The sequence below is a fragment of the Protomyctophum parallelum genome, assembly GCF_964188405.1.
Source record: "Protomyctophum parallelum genome assembly, chromosome: 1".
Classification (NCBI taxonomy): Eukaryota; Metazoa; Chordata; class Actinopteri; order Myctophiformes; family Myctophidae; genus Protomyctophum; species Protomyctophum parallelum.
The window spans coordinates 90,076,212-90,095,595 of NC_139697.1; the positions used below are offsets into that span (position 1 = coordinate 90,076,212).

The following is a 19,384-nucleotide window of genomic DNA, read 5'->3' on the forward strand; positions in this document are numbered from 1 at the left end:
AACGAGGATTTTTTTTTTCTCCAAAATTTCAAAAAACGATGGGCTATAACTATTTTCAATAGAAAATATCTAGTTAATGAATAATATTTAAATGAATAGTTGATTTAAATATAAACATGATTTATTTAAAAATATAGTCTGACATTATTAAATTATCATTACCGAAACAGACGTTCTCTCTACCGCAACATACTTAAAAGTTTAGCGGTGTATGAGAATGGGTGTTGCGGAGGATGAGACACAAACTTTGGCATGCTACTAGTCCTACATACTTACACCTAGCAACCCCATTCTAGCCTACTTAGGTTCATCTTACGGTGGACATGTTTGCCTGAAAAGGAATCTTTAAAAGGTGTCATAGTTTTAGAAATATAGTGCTTTCAAATTTGAGACTTTTAACATGGGGCTCAATGGCAGATTTTGGCACGTCAAAAAATCACTTTCACCTAGAAACTCCATTCACACTTTTTATTATTCAGCTTAATGTGGAGACACATGCTGGAACGTTTTACTTTGAAATGTTTTGTAGTGTCTGAGTTATTTAACTTAAACGCCCAATGCATTCTCTATGGCAATAGCACAAACTTTGGCATGCTACTAGTCCTACATACTTAAACCTACCAACCCCATTCTAAACTACTTAGGTTCATCTTACGGTGGACATGTTTGCCTGAAAAGGAATCTTTGAAAGGTGTCATAGTTTTAGAAATATAGTGCTTTCAAATTTGAGACTTTTAACATGGGGCTCAATGGCAGATAGTGGCACGTCAAAAAATCACTTTCACCTAGAAACTCCATTCACACATTTTATTATTCAGCTTACTGTGGAGACACATGCTGGAACATTTTACTTTGAAATGTTTTGTAGTTTCTGAGTTATTTAACTTAAACGCCCAATGCATTCTCAACGTTCGGTTCCGTCCCTGCGCGTGCACATCAAAACATTACTGGTACCACGGCGTGGTACTGCGTTCTACGAGCATGACACCACTGCATTTCTGGAGCCATCGCGAAGATTCCCCCTGCAGTCACCATGGCAGCCATTTTACTTTCCGCCATAACAACATTTATGTTGCCCCTCAAAGTCGTAACTCTGTCTTACTCTATGGTTCTGCTATAGCTAGTGTGTCTTAGGACACACTCACAGTTTGTGGCAAGTTGACACAAACAATCCGTTGCCACTGGCAACGGAATTTAAGTTGTGGCATCAGACTCATGACATCAGACCACAGCTCGGTATAAGAATCTGAAGGTCACAGTGAAAGAACACATTTTATTCTGGTGAAGCCACGAGTAGACGTCTCTGCATCTTGGCAGCTATGAACAGCAACAGGAACAAGAACGCTTCGATTACAGCCGTCCAACGACTAAACCAGGATTACCTCAAAATAAAGAAGGACCCAGTGCCTTTCATCAGTGCAGAACCTCTCCCCTCCAACATTCTTGAATGGCACTATCTTGTTAGAGGTCCTGAGAAAACCCCCTACGAAGGCGGATACTACCACGGAAAGCTCATATTTCCACGGGATTTCCCCTTCAAACCACCCAGTATCTACATGATAACACCAAATGGGAGATTTGCGTGCAACTCACGGCTATGTCTGTCCATCTCAGACCACCACCCAGACACATGGAATCCGGTCTGGTCCGTATCCACCATCCTCACAGGCCTGCTCAGCTTCATGGTGGGGAAGGACTCTACCCTGGGCAGCATTAACACCTCAGATGATGCAAAAAGACAACTGTCGGCTCAGAGCCTGGCGTTCAACCTCCAGGACAAAGAGTTTTGTGAGCTGTTTCCGGATGTAGTTGATGAAATCAAACAGAAGCAGAAGGCCCAGGAGGAGCAGGGCATCCTCCCCCAGCCCCTGCCCCTCGCCGACAACGGCGAGCCTAATCGTGCCCCCCACTACGAACCCCCCGTTGTCAACGTGGACCGAGACCTCCGCCTGGCCATGGAGCTCTCTGCCCGAGCTCAAGAGGAAGACGAGCAGAGGAGGAGGAAGCAAGAGGAAGAGGAGCTGGAGAGGGTGCTGCAGATGTCCCTCGTCGAGAACCCCTTCAAGTTCTCAGCCCGAGCTCGCGTCCAGCAGGAGGAAGAGGAGCTGGAGAGGACACTGCAGCTGTCGCAGAGGGACGACTCCAGCCTGGACCCGGACCTCCGCATGGCCATGGAGCTCTCGGCCCGCGCCCAGGAGGACGACGAGCACCGGAGGATGCAACAGGAGAACGAGGAGCTAGAGAGGATATTGCAGCTGTCGCTCACTGAGCATTGAAAGGAATTAGGAGGAACTTTTTTCCCAGTTGAAAAAGGAGAAAATTAAGAAGATCTAGATTAGATTTCCCTAAAGAGTTAAAGGCCATGTTGTTGACCTGAGTCCCTCGACTCGGACACGATAATTGACACTGGGTGGAAAAAAATGGGTTGCCCCCCTTAGCTGTTGTTTGTGGCTATATGAAATGCCTAAACAGTGACCATAAAGGGAAACTGGAATAAGGGGTTTGATATAAACTGTGCTGCTACAAAGATCCGTTACAGCACAGATTACAGGGCGCATGGGTAACTGTAGTGGTTGAAACTAGGGCGCATGGGTAACTATCGTAGTGGTTGGGAAAGTTGACTTGTGGCGGTTTCTTGTGCACACTTCCACATTATTTCAATCACAATAGGGCGGAAGGAAGGGAATTATGGACAGATTGACCTAAACTTCCTAAAGGGTGGTTTTAGGAAGGTGATTATTACTTGTGCAAGCAGAGTGCACAAGTACGGCTGGGTGTAGGGTTAGGGTATGTCATGGTATGTCATGTCGGTGTTGTCCACCGGCCAATAAGGGATGTATGTGTGTATGTCGGTGTTGTCCACCATTCTTAATGACGTAAGGATTTAGAACAGCAGTTGTAATAGACATTAGTTAGTAGCAGTACTCAGGCAGTACGCCTTGCACACAAGTGGCCTACTTGTGTGCAAGGCACAAGTTAGCACCTCGACAGAGTGCATTTCTAGTTTTACATGCTTTATATCTTCAAAATAATCTCTTATTGAGAATTTGAGATTGAGTGATGATGAAGAAATATAGTATATGAACCACTTCAGTTGATTACCTCTTAAACCCCAGGGGGGTCCAGGAGGGAAAATCAAAAATATCGGAGTTGGAACCTGAGACCTTGCCCCATTTACCCACTGAGAGCTGTTCATGAGGTGGACAGCCGCTGGGGGCTTAATGTATTCACAGTATGTCTGCATTGTCATGAAGCCCCTTTGGTAGCTGTAAATAGTTTTTCTTTTTTTAGGGGCGCTAGCCTCTCCTTTGGCCCGCTTTTAGTGTGATTGTGAACACAAACTTGCCATTGAAAATGAATGGTCAGCTTTGAGTGTTTGTGTATGTTTGTATGTGTACTGAAGTGGATTCAAACCCACCCCCGATTGCACATGGTGGACATAAAGTGTATTCTGTCAAAAACGTGCTGTCAAAATATTTTGCTTCATAACATCGACTGTCCTTGACATATATTACGTAATTTGCCGTTTTTAGTGCTTACGTACGGTCTTCCGCAACCTGTGAGGGAATCTATACGAGGACAAATGGAAAAGACCTGATCAAAACAAATCCAAGCCGGTTTAGTCTAATAATATTAGACAGCTTATTTGGTGAAAACAAGCTATATTAAACTGCCAATAACTAAAGAACGGAATATTGCGGTGGCCATCATTGTGACATCAGTCATGTTCAGTATGACATCAGTCACCTACAGGTATAAAGTCGCGTGAGTTGAGGGTCTGAAGAGGTAACAGGATGGCGTATCAGGAGTGGAGTATCGTAGTTTCAATCATCGCAGCAGTAACACTTCTGGCTTCGGTCCACAGGATCGAGGAGGGACATACCGGAGTTTATTACCGGGGAGGGGCTCTCCTGAAAGCCACCAGTGGTCCTGGCTATCACTTTATGCTTCCCTTCATCACCAGTTATAGATCCGTTCAGACAACGCTGCAGACTGATGAGGTGAAGAATGTACCGTGCGGCACAAGTGGGGGAGTGATGATTTACTTTGACCGCATAGAAGTGGTGAACTATCTTAGTCCCTCGGCGGTGTGGGACATAGTGAGGAACTTCACAGCCGACTATGACAAAGTCTTGATATTTAACAAAGTGCATCACGAGCTCAATCAGTTCTGCAGTGTACACTCGCTGCAGGAGGTCTACATTGGCTTATTCGATCGGATCGATGAGAACCTGAAGAAAACACTACAGGAGGATCTAACATCCATGGCCCCTGGTCTTTTCATACAGGCGGTCCGGGTCACAAAGCCCAAAATCCCAGAGAGCATCCGCAGGAACTACGAGATCATGGAGAGTGAGAAGACCAGGTTGCTGATCACACATCAGACCCAGAAGGTTGTGGAGAAGGAGGCCGAGATGGAGAAGATAAAAGCCATGATTGAGGCCGAGAAGGTGGCCCAAGTGTCTGAGATCACGTATAGACAGAACGTAATGGAAAAGGAGACGTTGAAAAAGATCTCTCAAATTGAAGACGATGCTTTCCTTGCCAGGCAGAGGGCCAAGGCTGATGCAGAGCTCTACACAGCACAGAGAGCAGCTGAGGCCAATAAGATGAAACTAACACCAGAGTATCTGCAGCTGATGAAGTTCAAGGCAATCGCAGCCAACAGTAAAATCTACTTTGGTAAGGACATACCCCAAATGTTTGTGGACTCCGGATCCCCTGGCTCAGCCATCAAGGCATCTGCAGCCATGGACATCCTGGACATGGAATAAAGGGGAAGGGTGAAGGGTGTGGCCTGACCCACAGGACAAACTGTTCTCTGACCATTCAGCACATAATCCTATTTTACAATGTTTACCTCAGTTCTGGTACAGATCTGTTTCTTCAGTTCTGTGAACTTCTGTCCTGAATGTAATCAAACATTGTAAAATAAATGACCCGTAATTGAGTCTGGATGTACTGGATGTTGAAAGCAGGTGTTGTATCTTGTTTGTTCTGTAAAATGTCTTTATTGCACAATATATATTTGGACATTGGAGTGATAGTGTATTGTATACTGAACTGGTTTAAAGGTGTGATGCCATAAAAATGTTTTTGTTCAGTATGCACAAATATTTTGGAAAGAACAGATCAAATCAACCTTTATTTCTATACCACATTAAACACAACCGAAATTGACCAAAGTGCTTCACAGCAACAAAAAAAAGAAGAAAAAAAGAAAACAAGTACTGTATAGATCCGTCATAAGGTCAGATATCTTTTTTTTTCTCCTCTAATTACAACAATTAGAGGATCAGCTATATACTAAAGTTAGCCATTGATTTATGCAAAAAACAAAACGTAAAGAAAAAACATAATTTAAAATCCTTAAATATGGATATACAGGTTTTAGGCTTCTGCCTGTCCAGAAACCATAATATGTATATTTACATAATATTATGTATACATATTATGTAAATATGGACATGGACTTTTGATGACAGTTGACAGATATAACTGATGACAGTTATATCTGTGCAATGTAATGGATATTATATGAATGCTATTACATTCTCCATGGAAAATAATATTAGTTCCCAGCCTTGGTTAATAATTCAGAATCACAAAAAAGACACATGGCTTCTATACGTATATTGACATGAAGGGGTTAGAGGGGAAAATGGTCAAATCTGATTTAAATCTGAAACAGAGCAGTGTGGGTGGCTCATCATATAATGTTATGACAACTTATGAGGGGCATAGAGCCAAAGTATGGGGCAAGGGTGACTTTCTGACCTTTTAAATAAATAAATAAAGTTTATTATTATTATTAAGGCTTAAATAATAAAGGCTTAGATAATTTATATATCTATCAATTATTCCTAAAAAGTCAATAATTTGAGGTCAGTAGAACATATTTATTTTTATTTTTTGTATGTTTTTCTTTATAAAACTCTGGTACTGTGGAATGACTGTCATAGTGTTGCTATTGTGTTGCACATTAATTTAGTCTGCAAAGAAAATGACAGAATACATTATACTATGATGCATTATTGCACTACATACATTTCTATTCAGCATTACATTCATTTTATAGAATGAATCTAGATTATTTCCATCAATTGAATACATTAAACTAATAGTATTAGTGGCATTAGTTTACTTAGCATAATACTATCAAATATGTTCTTGTCATGGACCCCCATATATGTATTTGTTCCTAAACCCTATCTGAAAATGTTTTGTGAGAGGGAGCCCCGTATTCGTCGAATAGCTGATGTATACAGACTCAGAGTACACTATAGTAGGTTTAAAGTGCTCACGTGGCCTGTAGTCACTTCGTTTGGGCTCATTTTCCCAGACCTGGTTTCTTATTTCTTCAAAAGCTGCCAACACTGCTCCAGACTGCAGGTCTGGAAATACACACACAGGCTTATGACAACAGCCTGTTGCCATTGGCATAGCAGTACCTGTTGTCAATAGCTATACTGCTATGCCAACACCTCAGTTTCCCCCTCCCCTCAGGTTAAGAGTCTGGGTGTCGTCCTCGACAGTACCCTCTCATTTCACACCCACATCAACAACACTATCCGATCCGCCTACTTCCACATCAGAAACATCAACCGCCTTCGCCCCTCACTCACTCCCCACAGTGCCGCTATCCTGGTTCATGCTCTCGTCACCTCCCGCCTGGATTACTGTAATTCCCTTCTTTTTGGTCTCCCCCACAAACTTCTCCATAAACTCCAACTGGTCCAGAACACTACAGCACGTATCATCACCAGAACCCCCGTCATCAGTCACATCACCCCTGTTTTACACCAACTTCACTGGCTTCCCATAAAATCCCGCATTGACTATAAGATCCTTCTCCATACTTTCAAGGCCATCCATAACCTCGCCCCCCCATACCTGTCTGACCTTGTCCACATCAACGTCCCCACCCGGTCTCTCAGGTCTGCCTCCTCCCTCACCCTGAAAGTCCTCCCAGCCCGTCTGTCCACCATGGGCTCAAGAGCCTTCAGCCGCTCTGCCCCTCACCTCTGGAACTCCCTCCCCCCTGACATCAGAAACATGGACTCTATCACCATTTTCCAAACTCACCTCAAAACCCACCTGTTTAGGCAGGCCTATATGACTCTGTGTGACCTCTAGTGTCTTCTGCTGCAAGCTGTGTTTTGTTCTGCTTTTAACTGTGTTTTTGTACTGTTTTTAAACCTGTACGGCGACCTTGAGTGCCCTGAAAGGCGCCTTATAAATAAAATGTATTATTATGCCAATATCAGGACAAGCCTGCAAATAAAATATGTCTACTGTACGCACACGTAGTGACCACAGTAACCATTCTGCTATCGTTCTGCTATTCTGCTACATTTGTTAGACACATGCGATACGTAACCTGTATGGACGCAGTAACCACAGTAAACCAGTAACGCCTGAGGGCAAGAAGCGATCTCGCCTAAAGGGCGAGGTCGCGTGCACGCATCCGCCTGGTGACAGCAGACTGCTGGGCGAGCGCTGGCGCTTTGGAATGGGGGATCAGATCAAGATTATGGAATGAATTCTGTACTGGCCATATATGGAGCGTGGCTTGAGTAGGGTTTGATGAGGTCAGATCAACATATGCAATGTCAGAACAGGTCAGCTCCATATGTGGAGGCCTGTTGAGAACTCTAGTTTTAGCCGAGTGCCGGGCACGGCTGCACTAATAACTTTGGGGCAGGCCCGTCTAGAGTTTAAACGCGCAGGTATCAGTCAAAAAGGAGACATCAAAGAGGATGGATGGGGAAGGACCAATAATGGAATGGATTATGTCAGGTCAGCTCCATATATGGTTTGAGGTCAGATGTAGAGTTGTTGACCAATATTGATGACATCAGTGATCTCCATAATGGGCTTAATATTAATGACATGCAGTGATCTCCATATATGGGCTTAATATTGATGACATCATATGTCACTTGATGTCCCAGGCATGACCGTGACCAACCAACCAAACTGACGGACAATAGACATCTCGCAAGTCACATTCTCAAAAACAACATTAGTGTCGGTCAACGGTTTTGTTTTGTGTTAATTGTGTCGTCATCCCAGGGGTTCAGTAAAGGCTATATATACTGTAACATGTAGTTAGTGTGAGTATCTCCGGCAAGGGCAAGTCATTTTTCATTGTTAACTCCATTTTGAGACAGCCCACGTTAGATCTGGTCAAGCTACGACCAGGAAATAATATGAGTGACAAGAAAAAGATGGTTACGGCCACCAAGCGACTAAACCAGGACTACCTCAAAATAAAGAAAGACCCGGTGCCTTACATCAATGCAGAACCTCTCCCCTCCAACATTCTGGAATGGCACTATGTTGTTAAAGGACCCGAGGAAACTCCCTACGAAGGGGGATACTACCACGGTAAGCTCATATTTCCAAAGGAATACCCCTATAAGCCACCCAGTATCTACATGATAACGCCAAATGGGAGATTCAAGAGCAACACGCGGTTATGTCTGTCCATCTCAGACTTCCACCCAAACACGTGGAATCCGGTCTGGTCCGTATCCACCATCCTCACAGGCCTGCTCAGCTTCATGGTGGGGAAGGACTCCACCTTTGGCAGCATTAACACCTCAGATGCCACAAAAATACAACTGTCGGCCCAGAGCCTGGCCTTCGACCTCAAGGACAAGGTGTTCTGTGAGCTGTTTCCCGATCTAGCTGAGGAACTTAAACAGAAGCTGAAGGACCAGGAGCTAAGTGGCCGCACCAGGTTCCAAACTACTAGGAGTTGGTGCACGCTGTGCTGACGTGATCTACGCGGAAGGAATTTACGTAGTAAAAAAAAGTATGTATTTGGGTATTTGAGAGGGTCCTCATGGAATGGCATTGTTTTCTTGGTTAACAAACGGTGAGGAAGCATTCGGTTCCTTTTTCTCAGGGTGTTTGAAAACATGGATATATATCTTATGGCTGCATTGCCACACTGACATCACTGACATAGACCATAACTAATTCACATATAAATGTATTGCATTACAAAACTTTGCAGTGTGATATCATTTGTCTTTTTTTGGTATAGTTTAGCAAAATGTAAGTCACTCTGCTTTGTGGTTTATTTTTGTTTTCATACCGTTTGTATGCCTATTTAGATGTTTGTATGCCTATTTAGATGTTGAATGTTTACATGGACCAGAATGGATACCTATGGCTTCTTTCTGATTAGTCCATTTGGCTTTTGTATCTTACTGCTGTACTTTTAACTTGTCAATAAAATATTCAGAGTTTTTCACATGTATGCGCTACTTTGAAATTATATTTACAGTCCAAATAAATTGTCTTTTGTTTGCCAAATGTAACAATGTTTGAAGTTCTCTACACAAACAAAAATTATAAAAATAAATAAATTTCACAAACACCACAAGGCACAAGCAATTATGAATCCTTACAAATTCTACTGAGAAATAATCTATCTGCCCTGGTTAATTTCAATTTCAATACATTTTAGGAAGGAAGCCACGGACCATACAATACTGGTGCCACTATTGGACTCTGAGCCAGGCTACAGAACTGAACTACACAGCAGACATATTGGAATGAAATTGGGCACTTACAGTAGTTATATTGGAAAGACATTGGGCCCCTTCCTCTTACTACCTTGCACCTTGCAGGTGTTACCAATGATTCTAATGAATGCTCTGTTCCATTTAGTTTAGCACAGTGGTTCTGAAACAATTTACTTTTTACAATGTTGTTTTACAACTGTTTTTGAGGAGCTTTGTGTGTCTGTGTACCACGGAATGTGATTTTTTGTCAACATATTTATTTTTGTTGGCCGGCTATTTCTGGCGAATGTTCCAGAGGGGGGGGCATAGCCGTAAACGGCCATAGCCGTCATCACAAATGTGATGAGGTCAGCCCATTTTAGTCCAAGGAGTGTTTTTCATGCAAAACTAATGCTTGGAATGGATTCAGAATCATGAAAAACCCCTAGTTTGACATGTCACATGCTACTTAAAGCATAATGAAAATTTGAAAATATTGCCTTATAATAGGGTGTCAATGGTGGCATATTGGATTAAGGCAAATTTAGGGTATTAGCAGTGAGCAGATTATGGTAGATTTTTTATCCTGGCTAGTAGACATTAATGTCCTGTCAGAATCAGGTGAGAAACAAAATAATCCAATTTTGTCCAACCTGAGAGGATTTCTTTACTTTATTTACTGGACTAATATGCTGCAGGAGACAAAGTAATCAACCCCAGTAGTGTCAAAGTACAGATACATATTTCTTAACTACAACTGAAAGTTGCTGAGTCAAATATGTGCTAGAGTACTTCCTTTAAAAAATACTTGGCAATTACAAAGTCCACATTTGAGTCCAACCAACACCACTCACTTCCCTGCAGCCGTGCGTCCATAGCTTATACTGAAGACATTAAACTATGTTGAAATATACCTGGTGTCACATATTCTCTCTCTGACCGGAGAAACCTGCGGATCTGCTCACATCCAACAAAACTAACCAGCAGAGAATATGTATTAGTTTACGTAAACATTGCAGAAATAATTTTTATGAGAATCTTATGGAATATTGGAGTCAGAGAAGTCTAGCTCACTGGTGATGAATGGGGAGAATGACAATTTGTTTCAGCCTTGCTTGCTATATTCTCGGTTATATAATTTATCCAACTTGGCACGGTCAATTTTCTAAATTTGAGGTTGCAAAACATGGAAGACTAAACTTGAGAAAAAGAAGACCATGGAATTGTGACAGGGTCGTTTCTTTTAATAATAGGGGGCAGGGTTCTTGAAGACTCATACACTGAGTTGGTGGTGCCCGGATTTGAACCCATGACTTTGTGGCAAGAGCTCTACCTACCGAGCTAACTGGACACAATCAGTTATTTTATTGTTAACAGCAAAATCATCCAATATTTTTGTAGCAAGTTGCGCAAGGATAACAAATGATAAAGGTGGGTATAAAGATGAATGAATTTACTGCGTATAAACCAGAAAATGTTGAGGAGCTCAATGAGTGAGTGAAAACCAATTAAATGAGAGTCGAAAATATATTATTAAACTTCACAGACAACAAACAGCTTTGACATTCATGAAAAATATCAAACAAATGGGGGCCCCTTTAAGAAACTTGAAAAGTCCCAGTTCAGTTCTAAAGGGATATCAGTCAGTAGTGGGGGGAAGGGGGGTTCAGAGTTCCGGGTCGGCTCACCAGAACCATCCATGCAGGAAGGGAATCCTTTCAGGACACAAAAGGTCTGACCTGAAACTTGAAAGGCCAGGTGTCTAAACCAGTGTTTGTTTCAAAATCACTAGAAAGGCCAGGTGTCCAAATCAGTGTTTGTTTCAAAATCACTGTTGTACAACATCAAATAAACTATCAATTAATGAGTAAAGAACTTGATTTGATCAGGATCAAGTTCTTTATACATGGGTTCTTTATACACGTTTCCCACTAAACATCAGTTTCTAGCATTGTTACGGCCCTTTAAACTTGGCTCAACCAAGGGCTCATAACATAATAAAAGGACAAAGTCAGATCAAAAATTTACAAAAATATAACAAATTTATTTAAAACCCGGCATTGCAAAACAGGGCCTGATGGACACCCAAGACCACAGAATGAATGAATGACAAAATGACTGAATGACTAAAGGAATGAATGACTGAATGACTAAAGGAATGAAGGAATGAAAGAATGAAGTGCTAGAATGAATGACTGAATGTACACCACAAGAAGAATACTGAATCACTGAAAGGCTAACTTAATTAACAAATGCCGAAATCCGGCTAATGAAGATGAACCTAAAGCCCTAACTTATAGCATCCTAAACAAACAAACAAAGATATGAGCTGGTAAACTAGGGGAGCTATGCACTATGAGCAAGAAGAATTTTCACAAAACGGCAATTTTATCCAAGGTCCAAAGTTCACGTGTAGAACTTTTCGTGCATTTTGAACAAAGATCCAAGGAGGAGATGCATTTTAATTGATTTTCATATAATTCAAAATGGTGGGTGATCTAGAGGTCAGAGGTCAAAAGTAAGAGCACGAAACATGTTCGGCATGAAGAGACGCATATGTGTATCGAAAATTCATTGCTGGCGACGGTCAAACGGTTCATGAGCTATGCATTTTCAATTGAGTGCTATTGCGCCACCCTTTGGCCAATGGTTGTGGGCTTCGCATCCTCACCGTTTGGCATGGCCCTCTACCATATTTACACGAAAACCGACTGCACGGTTCAGCCAGAACTGCTATTTGTGGCGGAAGGAGGAGAAGGACAAGAAAAAACTAACAATAACAATAAAGGAACAATTCTTTTCAGGACTGTTTGGTCCTTCAATAATACATAAAACATTTAAAGGTTTGATATCATTTTGCGCAAAAAGTATATTCTCACAATTTACCAAACTACCGTTTCCAATTTGTTTAAAAACAAGCCCAATTACAAAGTGAATGTAATTATATGAAAAGCGAACACAGTTACAGCGAGGCCTGGTCTCACTCCTTGGGCTTAATCTATGCTTTGTCGCTCTACAAAGAAACATTTTCATCTTTTTCCAACACTTTTCTTCTCACCCCTAAGCATAAATTAGTCATTATTCCCTCTTGTTCCTTTTACTTCTCAGTGAGCGACAGCTGCAATATCTTCTCCAGCTCCTCTTCCTCTTGCTTCCTCCTCTTCTCCTCTTCCTCCTGAGCTCGGGCCGAGAGCTCCATGGCTAGGTGGACGTCTGGCTCGGCGCTAGTGGTTGGAACTGAGCTCACAAGGCTGGATGCGCCTCCGAGACTCGTGTCACTCTGGCCACCGAGTGTGGCGTCGCCAAAGTCACCTTTAGCATCGCACCAGGTTACGTCCTGTCCTGGAGCTTTCTTGCAGGACTCCAAAAGACTCTGATGGATGGCATATTGCAAAAGGTGCTCATCATCGCGGTTGTACGTGTTGGGGCTCTTCTCCTCCTGTTGGCGGTAATGCACGGGCACAGCGAACACAGAAGGACACACCTGGAAAGCTTCTCCAGTAACAGTTGCCTCCTCGAGCAGGGGCTTTGTACCTGTAGCCGCATTCGTGTCGGCATGCTTTTCCGTACGGCATTTGTTGACATTCCCGAAAGTGATCTTGGCATTGAGCACATGATGGAACAGGGGAATCTCAATCTTCACAGGAAATCCCGGAGGGAACTTCAGCGTGACGAATTCTCGCAGCTGCGCAAAATGGGCGCTGGTCCGGGCCATGAGGTCAATGATGGGAGTGACCTGCTCCACCAGGGAGAGTGGGTGGTCCTCACTCATCCACAATGTGCCCTTAAACTTCTGTATTCGAGTGTTGAGCTCAATAGGCCGGCCAATGTCTCTATTCTTCAGGTCGAATTCCAGGTCAAAATATTCCTCTGGAGTGATGGCAGACGGATTGGTGGCAGTTGTGTACTCCATAGTAAGGGCCCCCTGTGTGCTTGCCGGTATGTGCTGCACCTCAGTCCCCAGAAGAGATTCGAGGGATTTACTTAAGCGTTTTATCCTGGCCTTCTCCGTATCTGTAAGGTGTTCCGTCCTCGTCCGGAACACCACATTGACATTGTTAACACTAAACACCTTTGCTTCAAACCCATTGACGACTTCAGTTCTGTCCGTCCTCCACCCCCACATCCCAGACTTATTCCTCTCAAAGGCAATGTTTTTGGTGTCCAGATAAGTGTTAACGATGGGAGTGGCCAACCTTTCGGCGACTTGCTGTTCAGCAGGCTGCATTGAATCTAACGTGACCTCCTGCACCTCGGATAGTATGTTGAAGCGCTGGATCTCCACCACCCTCTCATCATGGTTCACCTCCATTATCTCTGCGCTCTTATCATCGCTTCTGAAGACCCACGACTTGTTCTCAATGCCCAGAAGATTGGTGTCCACTCGCAAGCTGGAACCACTCTTCCAGATTCGGCACACGTCACTTGGACAAAGTAGGGAGATGAGAGGAATCCAACTGGTACACTCCCATTTCATTTCCACATAGAAATCTGGAGACTCTCGGATCTTGGACAGGAGTTCAGGCACTCCTCCCAATACTGTGGAGGCTTTGAAGTAGTCCCTGCGTTGAAGCACCAGCTGAACCATTTCCGGGTCTCCAGTACTGACTGCTTCGTGCAGAACCGTCCAACTCTTGGCATTCTCTTTAGTTACTTCAGCGCCATGTCTCAGAAGGACTCTCACCGATTCCACGTGTCCAAGTGACACGGCTAAGTGGAGAGCTGTCCTCCCCCTGGGATCCACGGCCTCAATGTCACTCTGGGGTAAGTGCTTCTCCAGTTTAATGTAATCATTCTCCCAGACGAAGGAATGCAGTGGAAACTTCACTCTGATCGCTTTGCTGACGATCCCTGAGGACATCTTACTGCTGCAGGGGGCTCAATGTAACATCTAGCAGCTTACGGTATATTACAGTCACGTGGGAAGCTGCAGCAGAGACCTGAGATTTTCAACCTCCTAGGTCACCTTATATCTGACTGAGCTGTGGTGTGACATCACACCCAACACAAACAGTCTACTCTTACGTCATGGTCTTGCAGCTTGATGAAAGGAGACAACCACCTGGGATCGGCTATATGAGAACTCTGTGTGGGGTGGAAACTCAAACCCAATTATGACCACGCCGATTTCCCATCCTTTCCCCCAAAGCTAATGGAAGTTCTTGATGTCCGACTTCCCAGTAACTGACACCATTGATGCGTCATCATACGTCACCAGGTGCTGCACTGTTTCTCAACTAGTGGTCGATAAAAAAAAATACAAATCTTCTCAATCTTCACTTTCCTACATTACAAAATGCATGGTCAGGGACCACATGCAATATCTTCCCGGACCACCAGTGTTCCACGGTTCATCAGTTGAAAACCCATGCCAGTTTTAACCTGCCACGGGTTAGTTGTTGTAACCTGCCACGCAGGTCGGGGGCCACGGGTTAGTTTTAACCTGCCACGGGTTAGTTTTAGTTTTTTGCAAAGATCAGTCTCATGGTGGTGCTATAACGGCCTTCCTGGAGAACGTGGGGCAGAGGTTTGGCATTAGCATCCAGGGAGTGGTGTGTGTGCACAATTTGGCAGCGACCGGGCCAACGGGTTTGGAGACTGACAGATGGACCTGGTGGAGACAATAATCACATCGCAGAGATTTCAATTTGTCATGACATTGTCAATATATGACTATATTGTTGTTTCAGGCCTGGGAACGTCAATTAAAAAAACGCGAGTCACACTTGCAAATGAGCCAGCGCTCGCCCAGCAGTCTGCCGTCACCCAGGTGGATGCGTGCATGCTTTCTCGCACTCAGGGTACACGTGTGTGTGTGTGTGTGTGTGTGTGTGTACCATAGACTGGTGTGTACACATATATTTATTTATGGGGAGCACATTGAGATCACATGGTATGAATTATAATTGTTATATAAATTAAGCGGCACAAAAACAAATAGATGAAAATGCACCTTACCTTACCTCTTGTTGGAGGTACTAAATGAATGGAAGTAGACTGAAAAGGAGAGATACACATCGTATCGCTGTTAAAATGTATCGTTACACCCCTAGAAAAAGTGCATTATATACAGTACATTGAGAGCATGCAGCCAGAGACAGTGGGGGAAAGCAAGGACTTATTTATAAATGGTCAGCAACATGTTTTATGATTTTCTATCTACCTCACTCTGAACAGTCAAGGTTGTGATGTTTGGCACCCCCGTTAATCCCCCCCCCCCCCCAGACTCCAGGTTGGGACATGCTGACCTGGAGTAATAGTTGGCAATAAAAAGTAACCAAATGTTAAAGAAAATATTGTTTAATTGAAAATCTTACATGGCTTAGACATGGCAAAACAAATGTTTATAAAAACAAAAACAAAAAAAACAATAAATAAAATAAAATCTTATCTACACATGCAATAACAAGGCAATGAAAAAAGCTTATTAGTAGGCATGTTATTTTTTTTAGAAGGCTAGGTTAACAATGATTTATTACACATTTGATTTCACCAGGATCTTGTTAAACAATGTACCGAATGCACTACAGTTTACCAGTACATAATGCACTTCTGCAGTGCCCACACACAGGTTAACTGTAATCATGTGTGAAAGAGTCGCCCTCCTGTGGCCACTCAACACATGGCATCCCAGGACTGGTAAACTTTTAACTAGATCTGTATTAGCAGTTTCAAGTCTATTCTCGCATGGAGTGGCACTTTAATGGTCAAAGTATTACAGTCAATATACAACGTTTTAAACAGTACCATTGAGATCAACCAGAGGACTTCAGGATATTCGGTCCGCGGAATACAAATAAATATTTAATCCAGTGGTTCTCAAAGTGCGGCCCAGGGACCCTCAGAGTTCCTTGAGGGGGTTCCAAATGGACCCTTACGGGTCTATAATGCAGAGTGTACACATGGAACCAAATATATTTGGTTCCATGTGTACACTTTGCACAAAAAGACAAACTGCACAATCGTAAAATCTGATATTTTTAGAATAGATGTTTTAATAAAAACATTAAGATCAGTTGTCCACATGGCTACTTTCTTTGTGTGCGTGTGTGTGTGTGCGTGAGAGAAAGAAACTTGCATATAATTAAGGTATTGATTATTGTAGTACGAGGGGCAGTATTCTCAGATCTCACTTTTGAGATAGATGTGCTTCATAAAATGTATGTTTTTTTCTTACATAATGTTGATTGATATATATATTTGTGTTTGCTTCTACACTTACAGTACAGTACATATAACCACTACTTGGTGCTTTACACTCTTTATGGTCAACATTATGGTTGTAGTTGATGCGAAACTCAGGATGTATAAATGTAATTTAAATGTTTTTGAGATTGTAGAGAAATAATATGTTCTCAGTAATGTTGTGTGAAATAATGACCACTGAAGCCGTCTCTCACACTAGTGAGGAAATGACGGTTTGTCCATTTTCTTTTCTTTGTGCATTATTCAGTGTTCAATTCATGTTCATTTAGAAAAAAGGAATTTGAAGCCTAAAGTTAAAGCAGCTCCTTCCTGGTTAAGCCAACCCGTACGGGTCCATTTGGTACCATTTTGTACACTCTCAGAGTTATGGGGGTCCATGAAATAAAATATAAAGGTTTGAGAACCACTGATCTAGTCAACCAACCAAACCTCGTCTAAATGCTTTTGGTCTTGGATTTGACACGGCCGCTCTACATTTAGTAGAGTCGCCCATCGACTCATAATCAGCCGGCTTATCACTGCACACTCCTCAGTCTTTAGACGTTTTTCAGTACCTGAGTCCCTGGGGTTTAGAACCTCAGTCGGTTTGGGTTTTGGGTTCAAACAAAGCGCAATCCCGTTTAAAATTACTCAATAATAACCTGAAGAAGCTGCATTCTAGGGTCAAACGTAACGCCATCTGAAAGCGAATGACATAAACATGGATACCCAGAGAGAAGATTTCCAACGGGCATAAAGTCCTCTTATTCTTTAGTAACAAACTAGAACATAATATAATAATATATAAGCTATATTCACAGAATAAAACAGGCTTAACCATGAAACCACTATGAACGGTGGTATTAAAATCATAATAACAAATAATTCATGAGGAAAAAACAATAACCAGACAATTGTTAGCGCTACGATGAACACACATTCTCAGAGTACTTACACATTACGGTTCTGTTTACGAGAGAGAGAACGTCACCATCATTGAACCAGTTAACAAGCGAATGTTGGAGGCTGTGTTCAACTTGTCAACACACCCCCACTTCATGTGGACTGAACAAGCTACGGTGAGACATACATACGACACGGAGCCCTGTAATACTGCAATGCCACTTCACTATTCACAGTCATCAGCGTTAGCGCGGCCCACACAATCAACTGCTAACCGTAACTTAACTTGTGAAGCTACATTATTTGTACACCACGATTCATCAAGAGCCTGTTTACACACAAAAAACCTTACAGGTCTGTAACTCCGAGAGCATGCGAATGGAACCAAATGGAGCCTTCCGGATCCATTTGGTTCCATTTGTATGCTCTCAGAGTTATGGGGGTCCTTGAAACTAACAAATGTTTGGGAACCACTTGCACATAACTAAAACAGCTGCCAGGATGATCAAATCAGCTATCCAGTCAACAGCGTTTTTTAAGTCCCTGCTTCTACTGATTTAAGTCACCAAAGCTTCAAGACAAGCTTCATAAAGACACTGCTCTCAGACGAGGGGGAACGGTTTGCCACTGTACCAGCAGACCTGCAGTAAAGCACATAGGAACAACTGCGTGGGGGTCAAAGCTTGGCTAACACAGAGGTCACATTAAAAAGCTTTCCTTCTCCCTTAAGACACGCCATTTCCTCGCCAATAAAAAAAGTCAAGCTCTCTTGGCGAGTACTCGTGGACCTTCGAGGAAAGTGCTTAGATAAATGCTATCCATTATAATGGCACAGTGTGTAGAGCTGGGAGAGAGAGAGAGAGAGAGAGAGAGAGAGGAGAGGATGACAGCAGATAGGTGGGAAGGCAGCGCAGGGGCTGCTATGTGAGGATGTGCGCCGTGGAGGGGATGGAGACAAACTCGCGCAGGATGTTCTTGGCCGTCTCCAGGTTGTTCTGGGCGATCATCAGGGCTTTCTGGATGTCCTGGAAGGAGTAGCCCTGGGACATCAGACATTCTATCTCCCCGCTGATGGCCAGGCCTCCTGGGATGGGGCCCGAGGACGCAGAGGAGGAGGGTCCGGAAGAAGAGGAGGAGCGAGTGAAGAGGCCAGCGGCGGGCGAGGGGCCGCGGGAGTCGGGGGGGCTGAACGGCCGGGGTCGCCGGTCAGAGTTTACGCGCCGCGGGAGAGGCTTGGGAGGGCGATCAGGGTCTGGTCCTGTTGCGAACATGGCTGAGGACGGAGAGAAAGAGAGAGGCCCGTCATATTTTCAGAGTAGTATCAAAGTTGGAATTCTAAAATAGCTACGGTACATTTCTTTTTTTTTTTTTTTTTTTTGCGGCTTACGCCTTTTATTGATTTTTTAAGGGACAGATAGTAGGCTGACAGGAAACGGGAGAGAGATGGGGGGATGACATGCGGTAAAGACCGTGTCGGGTTCGGGAGTCGAACCCGCGGCACACCGCGACTGGATCACCAGTCCGGTGCCCAGACCGTTACGCTACGGCCTGGGCCAAATAGCTACATTTCTGAGTGAGGTTTCACGTTTTTTTATGGTTAGTGAAAAATTATGTTCAATTATGGCAAGAATCACAAAGCTAAGCTAAATCCACAGACTTGTGGCCCTATTTTCGCCAGTGCTAAAGCCCTTATCCCTAAACTCATTTCATTTACTATTTTAGCCGGTCTACAAGCTACGTGTTGATATAGTTCGGCTATTTGAATATTTTATGTTTTT

At 43.3% G+C, this 19,384-nt stretch overlaps 5 protein-coding genes across 6 annotated transcripts in view; 3 read left to right on the plus strand and 2 right to left on the minus strand.

The window, feature by feature from the left end:
* Positions 1-1,319: 1,319 nt before the first annotated feature.
* Positions 1,320-2,276, plus strand: LOC310869901 (ubiquitin-conjugating enzyme E2 J2-like; the record flags this gene model as incomplete). The annotated part of the gene is made up of 1 exon (XM_083780879.1): positions 1,320-2,276. One exon carries the CDS (start codon positions 1,320-1,322, stop codon positions 2,274-2,276), a length of 957 nt encoding a protein of 318 aa, XP_083637005.1.
* A 1,518-nt stretch (positions 2,277-3,794) lies between these two features.
* Positions 3,795-4,775, plus strand: LOC310869911 (erlin-2-like; the record flags this gene model as incomplete). Its single annotated transcript, XM_083780890.1, has 1 exon — positions 3,795-4,775. One exon carries the CDS (start codon positions 3,795-3,797, stop codon positions 4,773-4,775), a length of 981 nt encoding a protein of 326 aa, XP_083637016.1.
* A 3,456-nt stretch (positions 4,776-8,231) lies between these two features.
* Positions 8,232-8,783, plus strand: LOC310869953 (ubiquitin-conjugating enzyme E2 J2-like; the record flags this gene model as incomplete). The annotated part of the gene is made up of 1 exon (XM_083780949.1): positions 8,232-8,783. The coding sequence occupies one exon, from the start codon at positions 8,232-8,234 to the stop codon at positions 8,781-8,783; it is 552 nt and encodes a 183-aa protein (XP_083637075.1).
* A 3,832-nt stretch (positions 8,784-12,615) lies between these two features.
* On the minus strand, positions 12,616-14,379 carry LOC310870039 (ankyrin repeat domain-containing protein 13A-like; the record flags this gene model as incomplete). The annotated part of the gene is made up of 1 exon (XM_083781060.1): positions 12,616-14,379. The coding sequence occupies one exon, from the start codon at positions 14,377-14,379 to the stop codon at positions 12,616-12,618; it is 1,764 nt and encodes a 587-aa protein (XP_083637186.1).
* A 2,163-nt stretch (positions 14,380-16,542) lies between these two features.
* Positions 16,543-19,384, minus strand: part of LOC310855447 (E3 ubiquitin-protein ligase CBL-like) — a 29,588-nt gene continuing 26,746 nt past the window's right edge. For both annotated transcript variants that reach the window (XM_083760465.1, XM_083760464.1), the window contains exon 15: positions 16,543-18,879. In XM_083760465.1, coding sequence (XP_083616591.1) covers positions 18,527-18,879 — 353 coding nt within the window. In that variant the 3' untranslated portion in view covers positions 16,543-18,526. The remainder of the gene's footprint in view (positions 18,880-19,384) is intronic.